At 51.3% G+C, this 20,433-nt stretch overlaps 1 protein-coding gene across 1 annotated transcript; it reads right to left on the reverse strand.

The window, feature by feature from the left end:
• Positions 1-227: 227 nt before the first annotated feature.
• LOC128971510 (uncharacterized) lies at positions 228-12,656 on the reverse strand. The gene is made up of 10 exons (XM_054387089.1): positions 12,596-12,656; positions 11,624-11,779; positions 11,395-11,538; positions 10,255-10,530; positions 9,462-9,824; positions 9,104-9,343; positions 8,597-8,715; positions 8,326-8,393; positions 949-1,025; positions 228-259 (listed from the first exon to the last, which is right to left on the reverse strand). The coding sequence occupies exons 1-10, from the start codon at positions 12,654-12,656 to the stop codon at positions 228-230; spliced, it is 1,536 nt and encodes a 511-aa protein (XP_054243064.1).
• Positions 12,657-20,433: the final 7,777 nt, after the last annotated feature.

The raw sequence follows: 20,433 nt of genomic DNA on the forward strand, positions 1-20,433 counted from the left end.
AACTGCAATTTTCATTTTGCCACCTGTTCCTCCAGCTTGTCAAGGTTTGTCTGAGGTTTCTGGAGACCAGAACAATATTTTCTTAATTCAAAAACAAGCTGGGATTTCAGGAGTGCTACTGACACACTGGATGCAGCTGACCCATACCAGGGAATCTCTCTGGCTCCCTTCATCATTCCAGCTGGTGTGGTAGCTCCTCCAGAGCCATGGTCTTCACAGAGCCAGCATCATTTACTGCTATTCATCTCCAGGACTTCACCTTCATACAGCACACAGACAAGCTGGAAAGGGGGGCCTCCCAGCATTGGAGACTGAAACAGGCACTTTGACACCAGCCAGCTGGTGCTGGAGCACTAAGGAGCAGGGGTTTCTCCTCTCTTCTCTTTTGATGCCTTTCCAGCAAGGCAGTCTCTGCCTCCTCCTCTTATTCTGCTGTTCTCCAGATCTGGAAGCACCTCTGAGGCTTGGCCAAGCTGGCTTGAAAATGAATGGGAGAAGAGCCAAAGACTTCTTCAAGGGAGCTGCTGGGGAAAGATGCTGACATGCATGAGGCAAAGGCAGACCCTTTGGTTTGGAGGTGAATGCTTTAACAAAGCCTGGGGGCCCTCCTGGTAAACATGCTTAGCAATACCATCAAGGAAGTAACCAGTCCAGAGCTGAGCACCTGGAGGGGTCTGGTACTCCTGCTCCACCCTCATATCCACGAAGGGTGGATGGAAGCTGCTATCCCTTTGTAGCTGCATGAGGCTAATGAGCCACACAAATGGATGCTGAAAACTGTTCTCCTTTTTTCCCCATTGAAATAAAAGAAATGAGGAGAGGCTGAAGTGCACAGCTTCCTCCTTTCAAGACCTTGGGAATGTGTGAAGGAGCAGGCAGGGTCACTGGGCTCTGAAGACTGAGGGTTGTGAGTGCTTTGCTGCAGAGCCTGCAGGGAGCGTGACTCACGTGGGCTGCTGTGGCGGATCAGGCTGACAGCATCGACTGTGGCCTGCATGGCGTTGGGCTCACAGGGCAGGAATGAACTGGGAGCAGGAAGGGCTTCAGGAGGTAGGGCTGTGGGCTGGGGTAATCTCAGCCCATGGCTTTTTAGTTCAGCAGAACTGAATGGGACAATGCTAGATATCAACACAGCCTGAGGGGTGATGAGATTGAGAGCAGCCCTGCAGAAACGACTTGGGGATGCTGCTGGACATGAGCCAGCAAGGGACACTTGCAGCCCAGAAGGCCAATGGCAGTCTGGGCTGCACCACAAGCAGCGTGGCCAGAGATGGAAGACCTCACCTGCAGTACTGGGTCCAGCTCTGGTGCCCCCAGCACAGGAAGAACATGGACCTGATGGAGCAGGTCCGGAGGAGGTCACCAAGATGATCAGGGGACTGGAGCACCTCTGCTATGAGGACAGGCTGAGGGAGCTGGGGCTGTTCAGCCTGGAGAAGAGAAGGCTCCAGGGAGATCTAATAGCAGCCTTCCAGTAGCCAAAGAGGCCTGCAGTGACAGGATGAGGGGCAATGGTTTGAAATAAGAGAAGAGCAGATTGAGATTGGATGAGGGTGCTGGAATGCTACAACAGGTTGCCCAGGGAGGGAGTTGAGGCTCCATCCCTGGAGATATTCAAGGTGAGGCTGGACAAGGCTCTGAGCAAGCTGCTTTAGGGGAGGCTGTCCCTGCTGACTGCAGGGGGTTGGACTGGATGAACTTTGGAGGTCCCTCCCAAGCCAAACCTTTATGATTCTCTCCTCAGTTGGATCCAAGCTCCTTCCTCTCCTGGAGCAAGCAGCTGAGTCCTAACAGGGGACCATTCATTAGAAGTGAGTCCAAACTTGTGCATTTTTCCTTCTGGAGCTCAGAAACGTGGGGAACAGCAGGATGGGAAAGACCAGCGCCCCTCACGGGGAACACCAGTGCTTCTCAATTTCTTCTATCCTCTTGCTATCCGTGATGTTTCCTCATCACTGAACGGAGCTTTTGCTGCCCTTGTCATTTAAGTATTGCCATGGATGGCTTTCTGAGCCCTGTCATCATCTCAGGGCTGCTCTGATGAGCTGTCACCATCCAAAGTGTGTCTGGCATGCTTGCTGCTCTGTGGAGCTGTGTAGCTATAGTTCGTATCATGCAGAGCTGCTGTTTTGCTGCATGCTGTGGACACACCCTTGTCACACCCAGCAAAGGGACAAGTCACAGAATCACACAGAATTACAGCATGGTGGGGGCTGGAAGGGTCCTCTGAAGATCACCCAGTCCAAACCCCCTGCTAAGGCCAGATCACCCAGAGTCGATCACACAGCAACACATCCAAGTGGGTTTGGAATGCCTCCAGAGAAGGAGACTATGATCTCTCTGGGCAGCCTGCCCCGGTGCCCTGACAACCTCAAAGGGAAGAATTTTTTCCTCGTGCTTAGGTGGAACCTCCTGGGTTCCAGTTTGTGTGCATTGCCCCTTGTCCTGCCACTGGACACCACTGAGAAGAGTCTGGCTTCATCCTCCTGACATTCACCCTTTAGGTATTGATCAGCATTGATGAGATGCCCTTCAGGCTGCTATTCTCCAGCCCAAGCAGCCCCAGCTCTCAGCCCACAAGGTTCCAGTTCCCTCAGCATCTCTGTGGCTCTCCTCTGGACTCTCTCCAGCAGTTCTAGTTCTCAGTGTCTCCTGAGAAGGAGGACTGTGACAGCCTGTAAAGCCCTGGATTGTCAGAAGGAAGGGAACCCACAGGAGTGCTCTGCTAAGGACTCCTGGCTTTTCTTCCCTGCCTTCAGTGCTGTGTGGCAGTGCTCTTGCTGCTGGGTTACCTGCTGCAGAGGCTGTGAAGACACCATGCTGAGGCAGAAGTGGAGCCTGCTGTTGTATGGCCACAGGCTAGGCCTGGGCAAGATGTTACTGCAGGCCATTGCCACCTCAGCTGGAAATACATCTAAATTGATACTTGAGTTTTGTACAAACTGCTTATCAGGCTTGAACCTCCACCTCCATCTTTCCTTGAAGCCCACGCTGAAGCTTTCAGTATTGCACTCAGCTGGAAAGCAAAACCCATCTGGGACTTGCTCTGTGCATGACTTTTCTCTCAGTTAGGGCAATATGTGCACCTGGGGACCAAAGAAGGTTCTCATGGGGAAAGATACAGACAGAACTGCTGCCAAACAAGAGACATTAATGAGATTGGAGCCTAGAGTGGTTTGTGCTTGCAGGGGACTTTGGAGTTGGGCAGGGTAATGGCTGCTGAGCTCCCAAGAGCTGCTGAGGGAATGTGTGGTGTTAGGAGAAGTCTTCATTTTTTTGTCACACCCATCCAGATGGGAGAACTGGAAGCTGTGCACTCACAGTCATCCCAGTAGCACAATCATGTCCTCTGTAACACTTGGCCAGGCCACCTGGAAACGGGTGCAGGGACCTTTGATGAAGGGGTTATGCCTGGGTAGCCAAGAAGGCCACCAGCATCCTGGGCTGGATCAGCAATAGTGTGACCAGCAGGTTGAGGGCAGGGATTGTGCCTCTGTACTCAGCACTGGGGAGGTCACACCTTGAGCACTAGGTTCAGTTTTGGGGCCCTCACTCCGAGAAGGACATTGAGGGGATGGACTGGGTCCAGAGAAGGGGAAGGAAGCTGTTGAAGGGTCTGGAGAACAGGGCTGGTGAGGAGCAGCTGAGGGAACTGGGGGTGTTTAGTCTGGAGAAAAGGAAGTTCAGGGGAGACCTTCTGGCTCTATACAACTCACTGAAAAAAAGTTGGAGCCAGGTGGGGATTGGTCTATTCTCCCTGGTAACAACTGACAGGATGAAAGGAAATAGCCTCAAGTTGCATCAGAGGAGGTTTAGGTTGGAAACTTCTTGACTGAAGGATTCTCAAAGCCTGGCACAGGCTGCCCAGGAGGTGGTTGAATCCCCATGCCTGGAGGTGTTTAAAAGAGGCAGAGTTGTGGTGCTGAGGGACATGGTCTGGCACCAGCCTTGGTAGAGTTAGAGAATGGTGGGCTTGATCTTAAAGGTCTCTTCCAACCAAAGCAATTTTGGTAATTCTACAATTCTATGGCTCTGTCATCCTCTCACTGGAAGAGTCCAGACTTGTGCTTTTAGGCGCACAGGGTCTTGGTTCAGCTGCCAAAGCCTCAGGTGAGCTTCTGGCTGGAGATGGCTTCAGTGCTCCATGAGCTCATGATGGACCCTCACCCTGTGTGTTGTGTTACCCCATCCAGAGATAAGGTGGTACAGGGTAATCCCTGGCCACTTGTGTGAGTGGAAGGAGGTGCAGACCTGGGTCCTCTAGCAGTTATCTGAGGAGAAAGGTCTGACTGCAGGAGTTAGGAACTGGTTTGGTTAAGGGAGCTGTGCCAAGCACTGTGTCATGATCATTATATTGACCACCAGTGACCCTGTGCTCATTTTCCATCATACAGCTCCCAGATCTGACCTCTCCTTAAGCCCTGATGATGTTTTGTGTAGGAGACTTGATGGCCTTCAACTGGCTCCCAACGTATGCTGGCAGTTCTGGGGCAGGACAGGAGCAGGAGTGACTGCATGCTCCAGGATATGGATGAAGGCTTTGCCAAACTTGTGTAGTTTTGTGTGCACAAGCACAAGCTATGGGAAGGGAAACAGCATTTGGGCCAACCTTCATCACTCCTGGTTTGGGGAGGATGATGGTGCAGGAGCAGGCACGACACTGGTGATGCCTCACACCTGCTGCCACAGCTGCCTGGGGCTACATCCCCACTGGAGGGGGAGGTGGGGGGAGAGGTGCAAGATGCCTCCCCCGGCTCGCAGGTGGTGTCTCTGCCGTCGTTGCCAGCTGTCAATGCCTGTGTGCCGCCTGTGTGACTGCTACAGGGGAACCTCTCCTCCAGCAATGGGCATCCTGCACCACAGAGAGCACTTCCACAGCCCAGAGCTCCTCTCTACCTCTCCCCAGCCAGCCCAGTGCAGAGGAGCAAACCTGGACCCCAGCCAGTGACAGCTGTAGGACCTGCAGGTTTTTCTGACCTGCGCTGGCAGATGGTGGAACTTCTCTGAACACCAGGCTTCTGCAGACACATGTGAGCAGTGTTTGTCCTGAAGGGCAGTTGGGCATTTCTGCAACACACTTTTACTTCAGTGGTGCTTTCTTGGGCTTTTTCTTGCTTACTTTCCTGGGCTTTTTCTTGCTTACTTTCCTGGGCTTTTCATTCCTTCTCCCATCTCCTTGAGCCAACAAGAGTCATTTTGGTGAGAATTGTCAGTGGCTTTCTGTTCTCTGCACTCTGTGAGCTTGTTCTCCTTGGAAATTACTTTGTAACCCCCTTTCCAATAGCATCTAGTTGGAGTCTTATATCTAGTGGAGTCCCTCAGGGGTTGGTTCTGGGACCAGGACTATCCAATATGTTCATCAAGAACCTGGGTGAGGGCACAGAGGGCACTGTTAGCAAGTTTGCTGATGACACCAAACTGGGAGCAGTGGCTGACACCCCCTCTTCAGCCAGACCTGGATAGGTGGAGAGCTGCCTGAGGAGAAATCTGAGTGAAATCCAACAAGGCCAAGTGTACAGTCTGGCATCTGGGAAAGAACTACCCCATGTACCAGGATAGGCTGGGGACTGACCTCTTAGAGAGCAGCTCTGGGGAAAGGGACCTGGGGATCCTGGTGGGCAGAAGGATGCCCATGAGCCAGCAATGGGCCCTGGTGGCCAAGAAGGCCAAGGGCATCCTGGGGTGGATTAGAAGGGCTGTAGATCCAGAGAGGTTCTCCTGCCCCTCTGCTCTGCCCTGGTGAGGCCACATCTGGAATATTGTGTCCAGTTCTGGGCCTCTCGGTTCAATAAGGACCTCAGGGAAGTGCTTGAGAGAGTCCAGCACAGAGCCACAAAGATGCTGAAGGCAGTGGAAGATCTCCCTGCTGAGGAGAGGCTGAGGGAGCTGGGGCTCTTTAGCTTGGAGCAGAGGAGCCTGAGGGCTGACCTCATCCATGTTTATCAAGATGTGAAGGGCAGTGTCAGAAGCCTCACAGTTTTTCACTGTGAGGGTGCCAGAGCCCTGGTGCAGGCTGCCCAGAGAGGTTGTGGAGTCTCCTTCTCTGGAGACATTGCAAACCCACCTGGATGTGTTCCTGTGTGACCTGCCCTAGGTGATGCTGCTCTGGCAGGGGGGTTGGACTGGATGATCTTTGAAGGCCCCTTCCAACCCCTAACATTCTGGGTGATTCCTAAAGTTATCTTCTAGATCAAGATTCAGAGTTCTTCAGGCTCTGATTTCCAAAGGCTGTTGGTATCCTGAGCTGCCTTTCCAACAAAATCAATCCTGAATTGTCCCACTGCTTGCAGTGTTTCTGCTTGTGCATTGGCTTGTTGTGGGAGAGGAGAAGATTGCAGGTGGAGGGCTGGGTCAGAAGGGTACTGTGAGGCTCAAACTGCTCAGGAAACCCAAATGGGAATGGTCAGGTTTCATGCAGAGCAGAGTGATGGTGTGTTAAGGAAGGCTCACGGCAGCCAGAGAGGCAGGATATAGTGAGAATCAGGATTCCACATCCTAGTGGGAAAGGGAGAAAGGTGAACTTGGAACTCAGAAAAAAATAAATCCATTTTGCAAAAGAAAAAGTGAAACCCCCAACCCCAATGTAATTTACTGTAGCTCAGGCAGGTAAAAGAAGTACATCCAACTGGTTCCACAAGACAGTCAGCTTAAGGGCATGAGCAAAATACAGGTGTGTTTGTATGTGTGTGTATACATATCTATAGCTTCTCTTCAGTGTCCCTCACTACAGAACTGGGGAGCAATCAGAACCCTTCAGGGTTTCTTGTCTTGTCCATCAGCTCCTAGCCAGACAACATCCCTCCAGGGCATCAGGCTGATATGTAAATCCAGTTTGCAACAGAAAAAGTGAAACCCCCCAACCCCGATATAATTTACTGTAGCTCAGGCAGGTAAAAGAAGTACATCCAACTGGTTCCACAAGAAGGTCAGATTAAATCAAAACCAGAGCTAGGGAGATGGATTGAGGGAGCACTGTGGGCTGGCAAGTGTTCAGGTACAGCTGAGGCTCCAGCAGTCCTTCTGAGTCCAGTGCTGCAATACTATTTCTTCAGCTGGCTGCAAGAGAAAAGTGCTGTGTGAGTAGCAGTAGTGCAGAAGTGAAAGGCTGTGCTTTGATACCTTGAAGCCAACCAACCCCTCAATTTTTTGCATAGTGTAGAGAGTGACAGCCTGCCACTGTAGCTGAGAATGGCAAACCCTTGCTTGTGCATCCACATGGATGCACTAATTGAGGTGTCAGTTACAGCCAGCTGCTTCCTTGGCAAAGAGAGATAAAGAACAACTGTATTGGTACTTGTGCTGCACAGATTTATCTACTTTTTGATGTGGCTTTAAGGGCTTTGTCCTCTCCTTATGGGGTTTCTTTTTTTAACCTTGATAAAAAGTAGGGGAGAATGAGATTTGACACCTTATGTTAGCCAACTCTCCACCACAGACACATCCCAGCTCTGAAGCTGACCTTCCAGTAGCTGAAGGGGGCTACAAAAGGCTGCAGAGGGACTGTTTGCAAAGGTTGCAGTGATAGGACAAGGGACAATGGTTTGAAATGAGAGAAGAGCAGATTTAGATTGGATGTTAAGAACAAGTTCTGCACCATAAGGGTGGTGGAATACTGCAGCAAGTTGCCCAGGGAGGTGGTTGAGGCCCCATCCCTGGTGATATTCATGGTCAAGCTTGATGAGGCTCTGAGCAAGCTGATCTAGTAGAGGATGTCCCTGCTGCCTGCAGGGTATTGGACTGGATGAGCTTCGGAGGTCCTTTCCAACCCAATCATTCCCTGATTCCATGATTTCATATCAACCAAGGCCTGTGGTAGAGGGCATGGCTCACAGTGCTCTATGTTTTTGTCTGCTCTTTCCTTGCTTCCAGGAGGTTGCCACTGATTCTCACAGTCTGTGGTTCAGCAGAGCTGGAATCACATTATGCACAGATGGATTTTGGTTTAATTTGGGTGCCCTCTTCCAGCTTGGTTGTGTGCCCTTTCACCTCCACAACCTCAATATCCAGGTCCCAGATCTTCTGTAGAACATCTCAAAAGACTCTGGAGCTTGGGTTTGTTTAACATCTCTCACTACCAAGGCAATTCAGGTGAAACCTTTCTGCAGAAACACGTTTCCCAGCACAGTGCTACTGTGGGTTTGGGGCAGAACAGGATGTTTGTTGTGCATTGCTCTTAGCTCTCAAGCATGGGTCACCATGAGCTGCCAATGCTGGAATGCAGCTGTGCTGCAGGCACAAGCTGCATTTCTCCCCACTTGACCACCCAGCTTTCCTATCTTGAAAGCAGAGCCTTTACCCACTCTGGATGCTCTTATTGCCACTTACTGGTGACACTGGCATGTCTTGTTTTCCAGCAAGTATTGCCTTGCCTGTGCCATCCTTCTTGCCCGTTGCTGCCAGGAGAGAAGGGATAAATGATTGGTTATTGTTATGCTTCTTCTGAGGTGGAGGACTGTCTGACAACTGCAGACTGTCCATCTCTACCCATTTCCTTGGAGTCTAAGGATTTCTCTGTTCTGCTCCACATCCAGGCAGAAAAATCTCTCCTGTGACTGGGGGAGCCTTTCATCTCTTCACCCTGCACTGAGGCACTTACCCTTCTCTGCTGCCATCTCACACCACTGATGACACACAGGCACGCAAGGCTGAGCACCAAAACACTGCCTCCAACACTTGCTCCAATCACCACATAGCTGGTCCAAGCAGGAGCTTCCTCTGTGGAAGGAGAGAAGCATTCAAACACAGAAACAAAGAGAATGTTGACATGAGTAAGACATTACTTTGTACTTGGGAATGAGGAGCAGGCTGTAATTGCACCTTCATTAAAGCTAGATCTCATTGCAGGGTGTTAGAACCCTTGTGACCATTTTTGCAACACCACAAGAAAGAAAGGGAAGTTTGTATTTTGACCCTATCTTTACTTAATACAGATTTTTATTCAGTGTCAGGCTTGATGGGGCTCTGAGCAACCTGATCTACTTGAGGGTGTCCCTGCTGACTGCAGGGGGGCTGGACTATATGACCTTTGGAGGCCCCTTCCAACCCAAACTTTCCATGATTCAACGTTAAAGCTTTGGGGTGAATATGATGCTAATTTCCATACCCACAGGGTAGTTAAGGCTGATCTTGCTGTAATTGTCTTCTATGAGGGTACAGTTCCACAGCCCTGCAGCGCTGACATTCACCTCCACCTTTGCTTCATTCTGCTTTGACTGCTTGGTGTCCAGCTGAGTGCCATTCACCCGCTCCCAGAGCAAGTAGGCATTGGATGGCAGACTAGAGACCTGGCAGATCAGGGTCGTCTTGGTCCCTCTGAGGAGTGGCCCCACAGGGTTAGCTGAGACTGTAAATGTAAGGGAAGGCTATGTGAGGGAGGGGATGGGGAGATGGTCCACCCAGGCTCTCATGTCTTCCATATTTCTGCAGCTCCTCATCTCTTGACCCACTTCTTTTTCTCTCACCTTTCATCACCACCAGCTCTATCTTGCTCTCTGTGTATTTTCCCTTGTACATCAGCTGGCACAGGTACTGCCCAGAGTAGTTGTAATGGACTTTGAGGAGTTTCACCTCTATGGTGCTTTTAGGTTTGGTTTCAGGTATCTCCAGCTGGAAGTGTCTGCTTTTTGTCATCTCATGCTGCTGTCCTTGTGCTGTGATGTTGAAATCGAGTAGCTTATGAGCAGTTGCACTTTCACGTTGTGCCCAGCGCAGTTCTCCTGTGAAACCTTTATTCCACTTTATCTTATGGAAGTTCAGGTGCCATGACAAGGTGACTGTGCTACCAACAGCTGCATACTTTCGTTCCAAATCTGGATTCTGAAAACCTGAATGGAGGAGAGACAAGGAACAGAGAGGCAGGGGAAGCCATGGCTGCACTTCCCTGGGTCTGCTTTTGATCTGGAGAGATTCATGCTGTGCTCAGTTGAAAAAGGACTTAGATAAAAGCTGCCAAATACCCTAGCAAGGGTAAACAGAACAGGTTTAAAGAGACAAAGCTCCCAAGCTCACTGGTTCTGAGAAGAATAGGCCCCAAGGAGAGGAGAATCCTCTCCTCACCAAGCCTAGACAGGAAAACGGGAGGAAGAGCAGAGCTCAGTCAGCAGAGCAATTCCCCAGCTGTTGTGTCAGAATCCCTGGGAAACTGGCCCTGGAACACCATTGTCTGGGATGATGGAAAGTAAAAGCTCAGCTCGTGAGCTGGAGGCAGCACAGATTCCCAAGGCTGTGTGTGAGCTGCATTTTGTTGTTGCATACCTAACACCTTGACGTCAAAGAAGATGTTGTGATTGATGGGTGGGGAGTCTGAATGGATGTGACACATCCAGGTGCCACTGTCTGTAGTCTCCAGTTGGTTTAACTTCAGGGTGTACTTTTGAGGGGTCTTGTTTGGCAAGAGTTGTGGTCTGGCTGTGTTATTGTTACTGTCAAACAACGTGATGGTGAGGTCAGGCAGAGGGTGGGTTGAGTTTTGCATTAAAGTCAGCTCCAGTACTTCATTGGGCAGAAAGTGCCCATCTGAAGAGATTGTCACTGTAAAAAGAAAAAGCACAGCCAGTAAGTCAGCTCCTCCTCCTGCAAGAGAGGGACAAGTGTCACAGCAAAGAGGAAACAGAGACTTTGTGCCCTGGAGAAAAAGGAGAAACGGGCTACAATAGCTCGGGCCAGAAGAAATGGCATCTGGATAAAAAAATCCCAGGAGTGTGTGCTTGTGGCCAAGAAGGCCAAGGGCATCCTGGGGTGGATTAGAAGGGCTGTGGTCAAGAGAGGTTCTCCTCCCCCTCTGCTCTGCCCTGGTGAGGCCACATCTGGAATATTGTGTCCAGTTCTGGGTCCCTGAGTTTGAGAAGGACCTCAGGGAAGTGCTTGAGAGAGTCCAGCACAGAGCCACAAAGATGCTGGAGGCAGTGGAAGATCTCCCTGGTGAGGAAAGGCTGAGGGAGCTGGGGCTCTTTACCTTGGAGCAGAGGAGCCTGAGGGCTGACCTCATCCATGTTGATCAAGATGTGAAGGGCAGTGTGGGGAGGATGGAGCCAGGCTCTGCTCAGGGATGTCCAATGACAGGACAAGGGGCAATGGGGGCAAGCTGGAGCAGAGGAGGTTCCATGGGAACAGAAGGAGAAAGTTTTTCCCTGTGAGGGTGCCAGAGCCCTGGTGCAGGCTGCCCAGAGAGGTTGTGGAGTCTCCTTCTCTGGAGACATTGCAAACCCACCTGGATGTGTTCCTGTGTGACCTGCCCTAGGTGATGCTGTTCTGGCAGGGGGGTTGGACTGGATGATCTTTGGAGGTCCCTTCCAACCCCTCACATTCTATGATTCTGCAATTCTGTAAAAGATGTCACTCTGTGGTCCCCTCCCTGTTCCCCTGCCCATGGATAGGAACCCTCTAATCACTCACAGTTAAAGACATGCAGTGAGATGGTGACTTTGTGAGAGCCATATGCACAGGTGTAGATGCCAACATCAGACATCTTTAAGTCCATCAGCTTCAGGTGCTTGCTGCTTGGGTCAATATAGGAGCGATCTGCCATTGGAGCTTTGCCTTTTGGGAACACAAATTTGGTTATGAGTGCAGAGGTGTCTCAGCCATATGCTGGAGAGAAGGGACAATGGGTTGGAAGCCTTACCTTTCAAAGAAGAGGTTGTAAATGACCTTATGACAGCCTTATAGTACTTCCATGTCACATCTGTGTTAGGAGGTATGCCCCTACAATTCAGGATCACCTCCTGGCCTGCAACTCCAACCTGTAGTTCATTCTGCTGAGCCTTAGTGGGGATCAGACCTGAAAGTTGATACCCACCAGAAAGGGCACACATTCACTTTTGGAAGGATGGCTCAGTAAATATTTCCCATCCCTTCAGAAAGATGCAGATAATTCTTCTCCCTTTCCTAAATACTGGGAAAATTATCCTCAAATTTTGAATGATTCACTCCTTCATCTCATCCATCCCTTCCTCTTTCCCTCCCTCACTCTTTCCATCCCTCCCTCCATCCTTCCCTCCCTTTTCAGCTCTGGACAAGGTTTAGCTGACCCACTGGTAGCAAAGGCAGGATAGCAAATGCCAGCCCTCCTTCACTGCCTGGTCAAGCCTTGTGGCAGCACTGCCAAATCTGCTTGTATAAAACTAAAAGGATAAAGTAAAAAGAAAGAGGGCTGGCCTCATGTCAGCTTCCTGCTCTTGGGGTGAGGACTATGTGACAGTGAAAGAATCAGGATGTGTAATATTGAAGAAACAGGAGAAATGGTTTCTTGGAAGAACCACTTCCTTTCCTTCTCTCTGAAGTGGATTTCTGCAGACCAGAAGGAGATGGAGTGGCAGAAGAACAGCTGGGATAAAGGGGGTTGTGGTCTCCTGACTCACTGCTGGTAAGGCATCAGAGCTGCCTAACCTGCAGATCCCCCAGGTGACCCTAGGACTAGAGAGCCACAGATGTTTGTATGAGTTGAATGGAGAGTTTTCCACAGGTTCATGGCTGGAAGGAGCCTGCCCTAAGCCAGGTGACATTTGTTATGAGGCAAATTGGGAGAAGCCTAAAAACACCCCAGGTGTTGTGAGGCCTGTGAGGAGCAGGGGAGTTTGCTGAATGGAAGACTCACCCAGATGTAGAACCAAGAGGACAGCAGGCAGGCTGCTTACCACCATGCAGCTTGACTCCATCACTGCAGGAACACCCCTCCCTGCTGTGCACTGCAGGGCCAGAAGGAATGCTGCCACTGACAAGGGATGCTCTTCTGGAAGGCCCAAATGCTCTGTTAATCATAGAATCATGGAATGGCTCAGGTTAGATTGGACCTCAGAGAATGTCTACTCAAATTCCCCACCGTGGGCAGGGACACCTCTCAACTAGACTCAGCTGCTCAAGGCCTCATCCAGCCTGGCCTTGAGCACCCCCAGGGAGGAGGCATCCACAGCCTCTGTGGGCAACCTATTCCAGAGTCCCACCAGCCTTGTACTGAAGAACTTCTTCATAAGATCTAGTCTAAACCTACTCTCCCTCAGCTTCAAACTGTTCTCCCTCATCCCTAGGCATCTGAAAAGTTCCTCTCCAGCCTTCCTGTAGGATCCCTTTGGGTACTGGAAGACCACTATTAAGTATCCCTAGAGCCTTCTCTTCTGCAGGCTGAACAACCCCAGCTCCCTCAGCCTGTACCCACAGCAGAGGTGCTCCAGTCCCTTGATTGTTTTTGAGGCCCTGCACTGGATCTGCTTTATCAGGTCCTTGTGCTTCCTGTGTTGAGGGCTCCAGAGCTGCACACAGCACTGCAGGTGAGGTCTCCCCAGAGCAGAGGCAGAATCACCTCTCTCCATCTCTGGCCATGCTGCTTTTGATGCAGCCCAGGCTGCCATTGGCCTTCTGGGCTGCAAGTGCCCCTTGCTGGCTCATGTCCAGCTTTTCATCAACCAGCAGCCCAAAGTCCTTTTCTGCAGGGCTGCTCTCAATCTCATTATCCCCCAGCTTGGTCTGATAATGAGGATTGCTTCAGCCTAGGTGTAGGACCTTGCACTTTGCCTTATTTAACCTCATGAGGTTCACCTGATTGTCCCAATACAGACCCCTGAGGGACACCATGTGTCACCTGTTTCCATCTGGATGTCAAGCTGTTGAGCACTCCCCCTTGGATGCCATCATCCAACCAATTCCTTATCCACTGAACACTCCACCCATCCAATCCATATCTCTCCAGCTTAGATAGAAGGATATTGTGGGGGACCATGTCAAAGGCCTTGCAGAAGCCCAGATAGATGACATCCATTGCCCTTCCCTTGTCCAGATGAAGTATCTGACACCAGCAGAGACCAAGTGCTGGTGCAAGCTCCAGCTAGGTGAGCTGACAAGGTGAAGGGGACCATGGCTGTTGGGGTGAGGACTTCTGAGCTCTCTGTCCCTAAACCAAGGCGTGTGTCAGAAAAAGGAAGCCAAGCAGGTTAACTGCTCTAGGGAGCAGGCAAAACCCCTTGTGTGACAGCAGGCACTGCCCAAGCCCAGAGCAGTATCTGTGCCAGGGGCAATACTAAGTACAATATCTTCTATCAGAGGATAATTTGATATTGAAATTAACTTAAATGATCAGAGTGCATGAAATGATCAAAGAGTAGAGGAAAACATCAACACTGCATTTACATGGAGCTCAGGTCTGCAGGATCAGATGTTGCCTGCCTTGACTCCAGCGAGGCTTTTGACACCATCTCCCATATCATCCTCATAGGTAAGCTTAGGAAGCATGGGTCAGATGAGTGGACAATGAGGTGAGTTGAGAACTGGCTGAGGGACAGAGCTCAGAGGGCTGTGATCAGCTGGTCTTGGTGCTCCAGTGCCCCAAGAGGGCCTTGTGTCAAACATCCTGACTGCTGTGACTGCTGTGTGCCCAGAGCTAAAGCAAACACAGCAAGCAACAAGAAGTTACTCACCAGGAAGAGATAAGGAAGAACTTTGTGCCACAGGGCTGCCAGCAGAAAGTGGCCACACCTGGGCAGACAGCAGGGGAGGTCTGGCAGGGAGTGCAGAGGGAGCAAAAGCTGCCAGGCAGGTTGGCACCTGACAGGCACCCGGGCAAGCAGCAACATTTATAGAATCATAGAATCAGTCAGGGTTGGAAGGGACCACAAGGATCATCCAGTTCCAACCCCCCTGCCATAGGCAGGGACACCTCACACTAGATCAGGCTGGCCAGAGCCTCATCCAGCCTGGCCTTAAACACCTCCAGGGATGGGACCTCAACCACCTCCCTGCACAACCCATTCCAGGCTCTCACCACTCTCATGGTGAAGAACTTCCTCCTCACATCCAGACTGAATCTCCCCACTTCCAACTTTATTCCATTCCCCCTAGTCCTGTCACTACCTGATATCCTAAAAAGTCCCTCCCCAGCTTTCTTGTAGGCCCCCTTCAGATACTGGAGGGCCACAAGAAGGTCACCTCGGAGCCTTCTCTTCTCCAGACTGAACAGCCCCAACTCTTTCAGTCTGTCCAGAGGTCAGACTGAGATTCACTGTGAAACTTCTGGCACTGACTGGGAAGCTCAAGGAGCTAAAAGAGACTTAAGCACAGTTCAGGAACACAGGCAGTGGAGCTGCCCTTCTCTGGGCACTCAGGATAGGGGCTGGTTCCTGAGTCAACTCCCTGCCACTGTGGAGGGGCCCAGCAGCAGAATCCTGAAGCAGGAGGAGATGGTGCCTGTGTCTTGGCAGGCTGCCTGAGATGCACAATGTGGACATCAACATCCTCATAGCCAAGCTTCAGAAGCAGGGATAGGATGATTGGGTGGTGAGGTGGGTTGGGAACTGGCTGAAAGAGCTCAGAGGGTTGTGGTCAGTGTGGCAGAGTCTAGCTGGAGGCCTGTGGCCAATGGTGTTCCTCCCAGTTCAGTACTGGGTCCAGCCTTGTCCAACATATTCATCAACAACTTGGATCAAGGACCAGAGTGGAGCCTCAGCCAACGACCTGACAGCCAAGCAGATGCTCACAAGTGCACTTGTCAAAAGTACAGGTGCAAGAGCAAGCTGCAGCCACGTGCACCATCAGAAGGGAAACAGGTGGCAAAGGCAGAAGATTTGTGGGTCACCTCTTGCAAAGCAAAGCCACCATCCCACCCCCAGGGAATATTTGCATGGGCTGGTTTACAGTAAAAGAGATCAGCCAGAGCGTGTGACTGGAGATCATTTCTGCCTGATGCAGTGGCAGTGATCAAGCAGATTGCTTGACTGTGCCACAGAATAAAGAAAGGGGTGGCAAGAAGATATCTGCATTCAGCTGATGGCAAAGCTGGCGTAGGGCCCTGGCTAGGATCCATTCCTGAGATGACAGAAGAAACCTCATCCCCCCTCTGAGCACTGGTGTCACCTGTCCCAGTGGGACCAGCAGGAAAAGTCAGCCCCCACTATAAAGTGATACCTACACTGGGGTTGAAACATTTAAAATCATTACACAGTACATAAAATGTGAGGTAAAGAATGACTGAAGTCCCTGAGTTTGGGCTGGAAATCTCTGCTTTCCTACCATCCCCTGGCTTCCATCTTTCCTTTATCTTCTTGCTGCTTGCTCACGCAGTCAGGGTGTTGTGGGACTGCTGAACTGCTGAGCTCCAGCAGCTGGGTAGATGCAGGTTGCTGTACCTTTGTTTTTCTGGTTCCTCTCTTGGTTTCACGTGTTCTGCATTCCTGCTTCATTCATCTTTGTACTTCTGTGAGGTGCCTATGGTTGGATGTTTACTCACAAGTCAGTGGGGAGCTGGGGTGCCTTCAACGAGGGTTTCTTTCCCACACATCCTCTCTCTCCCTCTTTACTTCTCGTGCTTGCCACTTCTTATTTCCCCCCTGTCTTTCTCCCTCCTTCTGTACCCCTCCAGGCTGGATCCCAGGCAGTGAGCTCTGGAGTTTACACATCTCAGTGAGCAAGGCTGTGCTGTGTTAGCTGAGCAAGCTGCTCTCATTAGCTGGTGCCTGTAGCAGACCCACAGCTGCCTTACAGGCAGCCCAGCTCTATCTGATGGTGGTTCTCATAAATTCAGCGGTGTCAGGGAATGTCCCCAGGCACTAGAACACACTCCTCGGTCCTGTTCAATTGCTGGCATATTTCTTGACACATTTTTGGCCCAGCACAGGTCTCATTCTCATCAGAAACTCCCAGGGTGCTTTTAGGTGTTAGCATGGGCCAGGGACCACTCCCATTAGGCAGCTGGCATGGAGCCAGTTCATTTTGGAGGTTAAGAGAACCTAATAGCCCAGACCACTTCATGCCAGCTGGCCTCTGTGCAAGGAGCAGTTCAGACATACTTAATTTATCAGCACATCCAGCAACAGAGGAGCAGGGCTGCCTCCCAACTGAACATCCACTGCCATTTAATTTTAATTTCCCCCCTTAATAAAACTGGTTTCATTACCTCTTGACTTATTTCAATAATCTCTGCCTCTCCAGGAGATGGGAAAAGGAGAGCTGATGTACTGAGGGGTCTCACTCCAGGGAATGATGCTGGCAGGACCAAGTTTGTCCTGGAGAACATCTGCTTGGGAGAGGGCCTCTCAGCCTCTCAGTCCCTCCAGCACTAAGCCCCAGAGGGTGATGGCTGCAGAGAGCTCTCCCTCAGGGCTGGCACCAGCATGACACAGGAGGAAACCGAAATGAAAAAAGGAACACCCAAACCTCAGCAGCCACTCCTGGTGCAGAGGAGGCCATTTCCCTCTCGGTGCATTCCTGTGCCTCTTTCACACAGTGTGGTTTTCTTGTTTTCTTCTCTCGCTCTGGCTTGTGGCTGTGCTTTTGATCTCACAGCCGCTTGCTCTGCTGGGGCAGGGGGTGGGGAGGCCTTGCCAGCCATCCACACAGGGGGTCCACACCTCAGGCCCTGCTGCCACACTTGCATTTCCCCTTGCTGGGGGTGCCAGGTGAGAGCTGAGAGACACAGCTGCCTCTGGCCCCTGCACATCAGGGGGCTTGGCTTTGGGCCTCCGTGCTGCAGAGGATCACCCCTCTGGAATTACTTATTAACGCTAAAGCAAATGTATGTGAGCAGCAGGCAGGGTAAGAGAGCAAACACAGCAAAAATAACCAGCAGAAACCAAAGAGACAATAACAGTAGAGGACATTTCATGGGCCCGTTGTCACCCCGACCCCTTGAGTGCCTCTGGTCGATCATCTGAGGGCAGCTGCTGCCCTTCTGAGCAGCAGCGAGAGGGAAGTGCTGAGCAGGGTGCAGCTACCAACCCATCTTGAGAGAGGTCCTGCTGTCAAGAGGAGGCAGGGCAGCCAGGCCACCATGTCAGCGCCCACTGAGCTCTCTTCAGCCATAAAGTCCCCCTAGCCTAGCTGCTTTCCTGAGCACAGATGAAAGCCATGAAAAGTACCTCTGTCTCTGCAGCCCAGGCTGCTCCCTACCACCTCTAACCCCTCCTGCAGCCTAAGGGGAAGCCAAGACCTTTGCCACATAGGCATTTCAGCACTTGCTTTCTCAGCTTTCCCCTCCACCTAGCCCCTCTTCTTTCCTCCTAACCCTCTTCCTTTTAGCTGCACAAACCTTCTTTAATCCTACAGTTCACAACTGCATCCCAGGGGTGACTTTATAAAGTGACTAGCAAAGATACTAAGATGCCCTCTGAAGGCAGGCCCTCCAACATCCTCCCAAGCCATCCACATGCCAGGGATGACACTCAGGTATCATGGATGCAGGTGCTAAAATAGGAACAGCAAGGTCTCCCCATGCAGTTTAGTTGGTGTGCAGCCCAGACAGGAAAAGAGGCTAGTTAGGTCTGGTCAGCACAGCTACCTGGCATGTTTTGGAGCAAAAATGCATCCCTCCTAGATTTGTCCCTGGTGAACACAGGGTCTTTGCATGAAGATACAGCAGACTGGGAGGGCACTGACCCTGGGCACCCAAGAATCACAGACTCACAGGATGTTAGGGGTTGGAAGGGACCTCCAAAGATCATCCAGTCCAACCCCCTGCCAGAGCAGCATCACCTAGGGCAGGTCACACAGGAACACATCCAGGTGGGTTTGCAATGTCTCCAGAGAAGGAGACTCCACAACCTCTCTGGGCAGCCTGCTCCAGGGCTCTGCCACCCTCACAGGGAAAAACTTTCTCCTTCTGTTCCCATGGAACCTCCTCTGCTCCAGCTTGCCCCCATTGTCCCTTGTCCTGTCATTGGACATCCCTGAGCAGAGCCTGGCTCCATCCTCCCCACACTGCCCTTCACATCTTGATCAACATGGATGAGGTCAGCCCTCAGGCTCCTCTGCTCCAAGGTAAAGAGCCCCAGCTCCCTCAGCATTTCCTCAGCAGGGAGATCTTCCACTGCCTTCAGCATCTTTGTGGCTCTGTGCTGGACTCTCTCAAGCACTTCCCTGAGATCCTTCTTGAGCTGAGAGTCCCCGTGAGGGGAAGGGGATGGATGCTCAGTTTAGATGAGGCAAGCCCTGACCTGCTGCAGGCAGCTTTGGCAGCCATCTTTGTGAAACTCTGGGGAGGAAAAGCCTGCAAATGGATCTGAGGCGAAGATGCACCAAGGACATAAGAAAACTGTGCAGGTTCTAGTGGAGAACATTCAGTAGTCCCCTGAGCTCATAAAGCTCTGTGTGCTACTGGGGTGCCTGGCAGAGGCTGAGTAGGATGCACCATCTGAAAGTTGAACAATTCAACCAGAAAGGGAGCTGCCACCATTTTAAACGAGGTGCTAGCCCATGGGGAGCGGGGGAAGGGAAGTCTCTTCTCTGGTGTCCTTAAATTGACAGGGTCCCTCCTTCTCCAAGAACTCCTGCTCGCTCAGCCCTGAGCTCGTGGATCAGGCTGCACTGGCAGGCAGTGTCAGGCAGAGAGGCAGTCAGCCTGGATTAGCAGCACAGACGCCTCGGGTCTCAGCACACACAGATGCAAGCAGACATCCCTAGTTAGCCAGGGCTGCCATCTCCTTGTTTTCCAGGCTTTTGTTGTAGAGCGAAGTTCCATTTCCTGGAAGGCACATGGAGAAGGTGATAGCAAGTGGCAGCTGGTGGAGGGCTGCTCCTCAGTGCATGGCCTTGGGAATACAAAGTCACCAGTGACTGGCCCACATGTAGGACATCTTTTCCTCTATGTGGGTTTAGAAGATCTGTGAGATCTCCTGGCCCCAAGGCAGGTTCAGCTTTCCATAGCTTCCTTTTTTTAACCCCTTTCAGGGAAAAATCCAGTTAGACAAACACTTTTTAGTCAAAACTGAAAGGCCTTGGGGGATTGTGCAGCCACAGAAGCGTTATCAATTTAAAGGTTCAGGATGGTTTTACATCAGACCTTGAAGTGGGACAAGACCAATCTGTCTGTGCCGAAACAGCAACTATTGTGGAAGAGTAAAGTTCATAATGTTAAAAAAACCGAAAGAGATTGGCCTCTGTTCTCAGAGAAAGAAAAAAAAAGACAGAAAAAGTTGCCTTACCTCTTTTCCTCCCTCTGCCTCTGTGTTTCTGTCTCCTTGAGTTTGTCACCTGCTGTAACTGATCTCACCCAGCTACAGCAGAAACCAAAGAATGAGGCTGATGTTCAGAAAGCAGCTGAAGAGACGCTGGCCTTGATGTCTCCACCTCTCCAGCCAGAACGTCAGCAAGGTCTTGCTGCCAGTCCAGGTTTTGCTGACATCCGCCAGTGATGGTGGTTCTCCAAAGACAGTTGAGTTGAGCTCTGGGTGTGAACAGAAGTGGAGCCCATAAGAGAAGGCAGTGGGGAGAATGAGTGTGCAGAGCAGAGAGAGCCCATTGGCCATGTGGCACCGGCGGGAGCCCGTGGCGGAGCCGAAACTTGTGAGTGACTGGTTGGGAGCAGGTCCTGCTCTGCTGGCAGAGCAAGCAAGTCAACATCTTAGCTGAGCAGATGCAGACCCGACCTGGGCCTCTGATGCTCTGCAAGACCAAGCTGTCCTCCATTTCCCAGCCTGTCTCCTGCATCACCACTAAGAGGAGGCATCTCTGAGA

Source organism: Indicator indicator, chromosome 14 (genome assembly GCF_027791375.1).
Source record: "Indicator indicator isolate 239-I01 chromosome 14, UM_Iind_1.1, whole genome shotgun sequence".
Lineage (NCBI taxonomy): Eukaryota > Metazoa > Chordata > Aves > Piciformes > Indicatoridae > Indicator > Indicator indicator.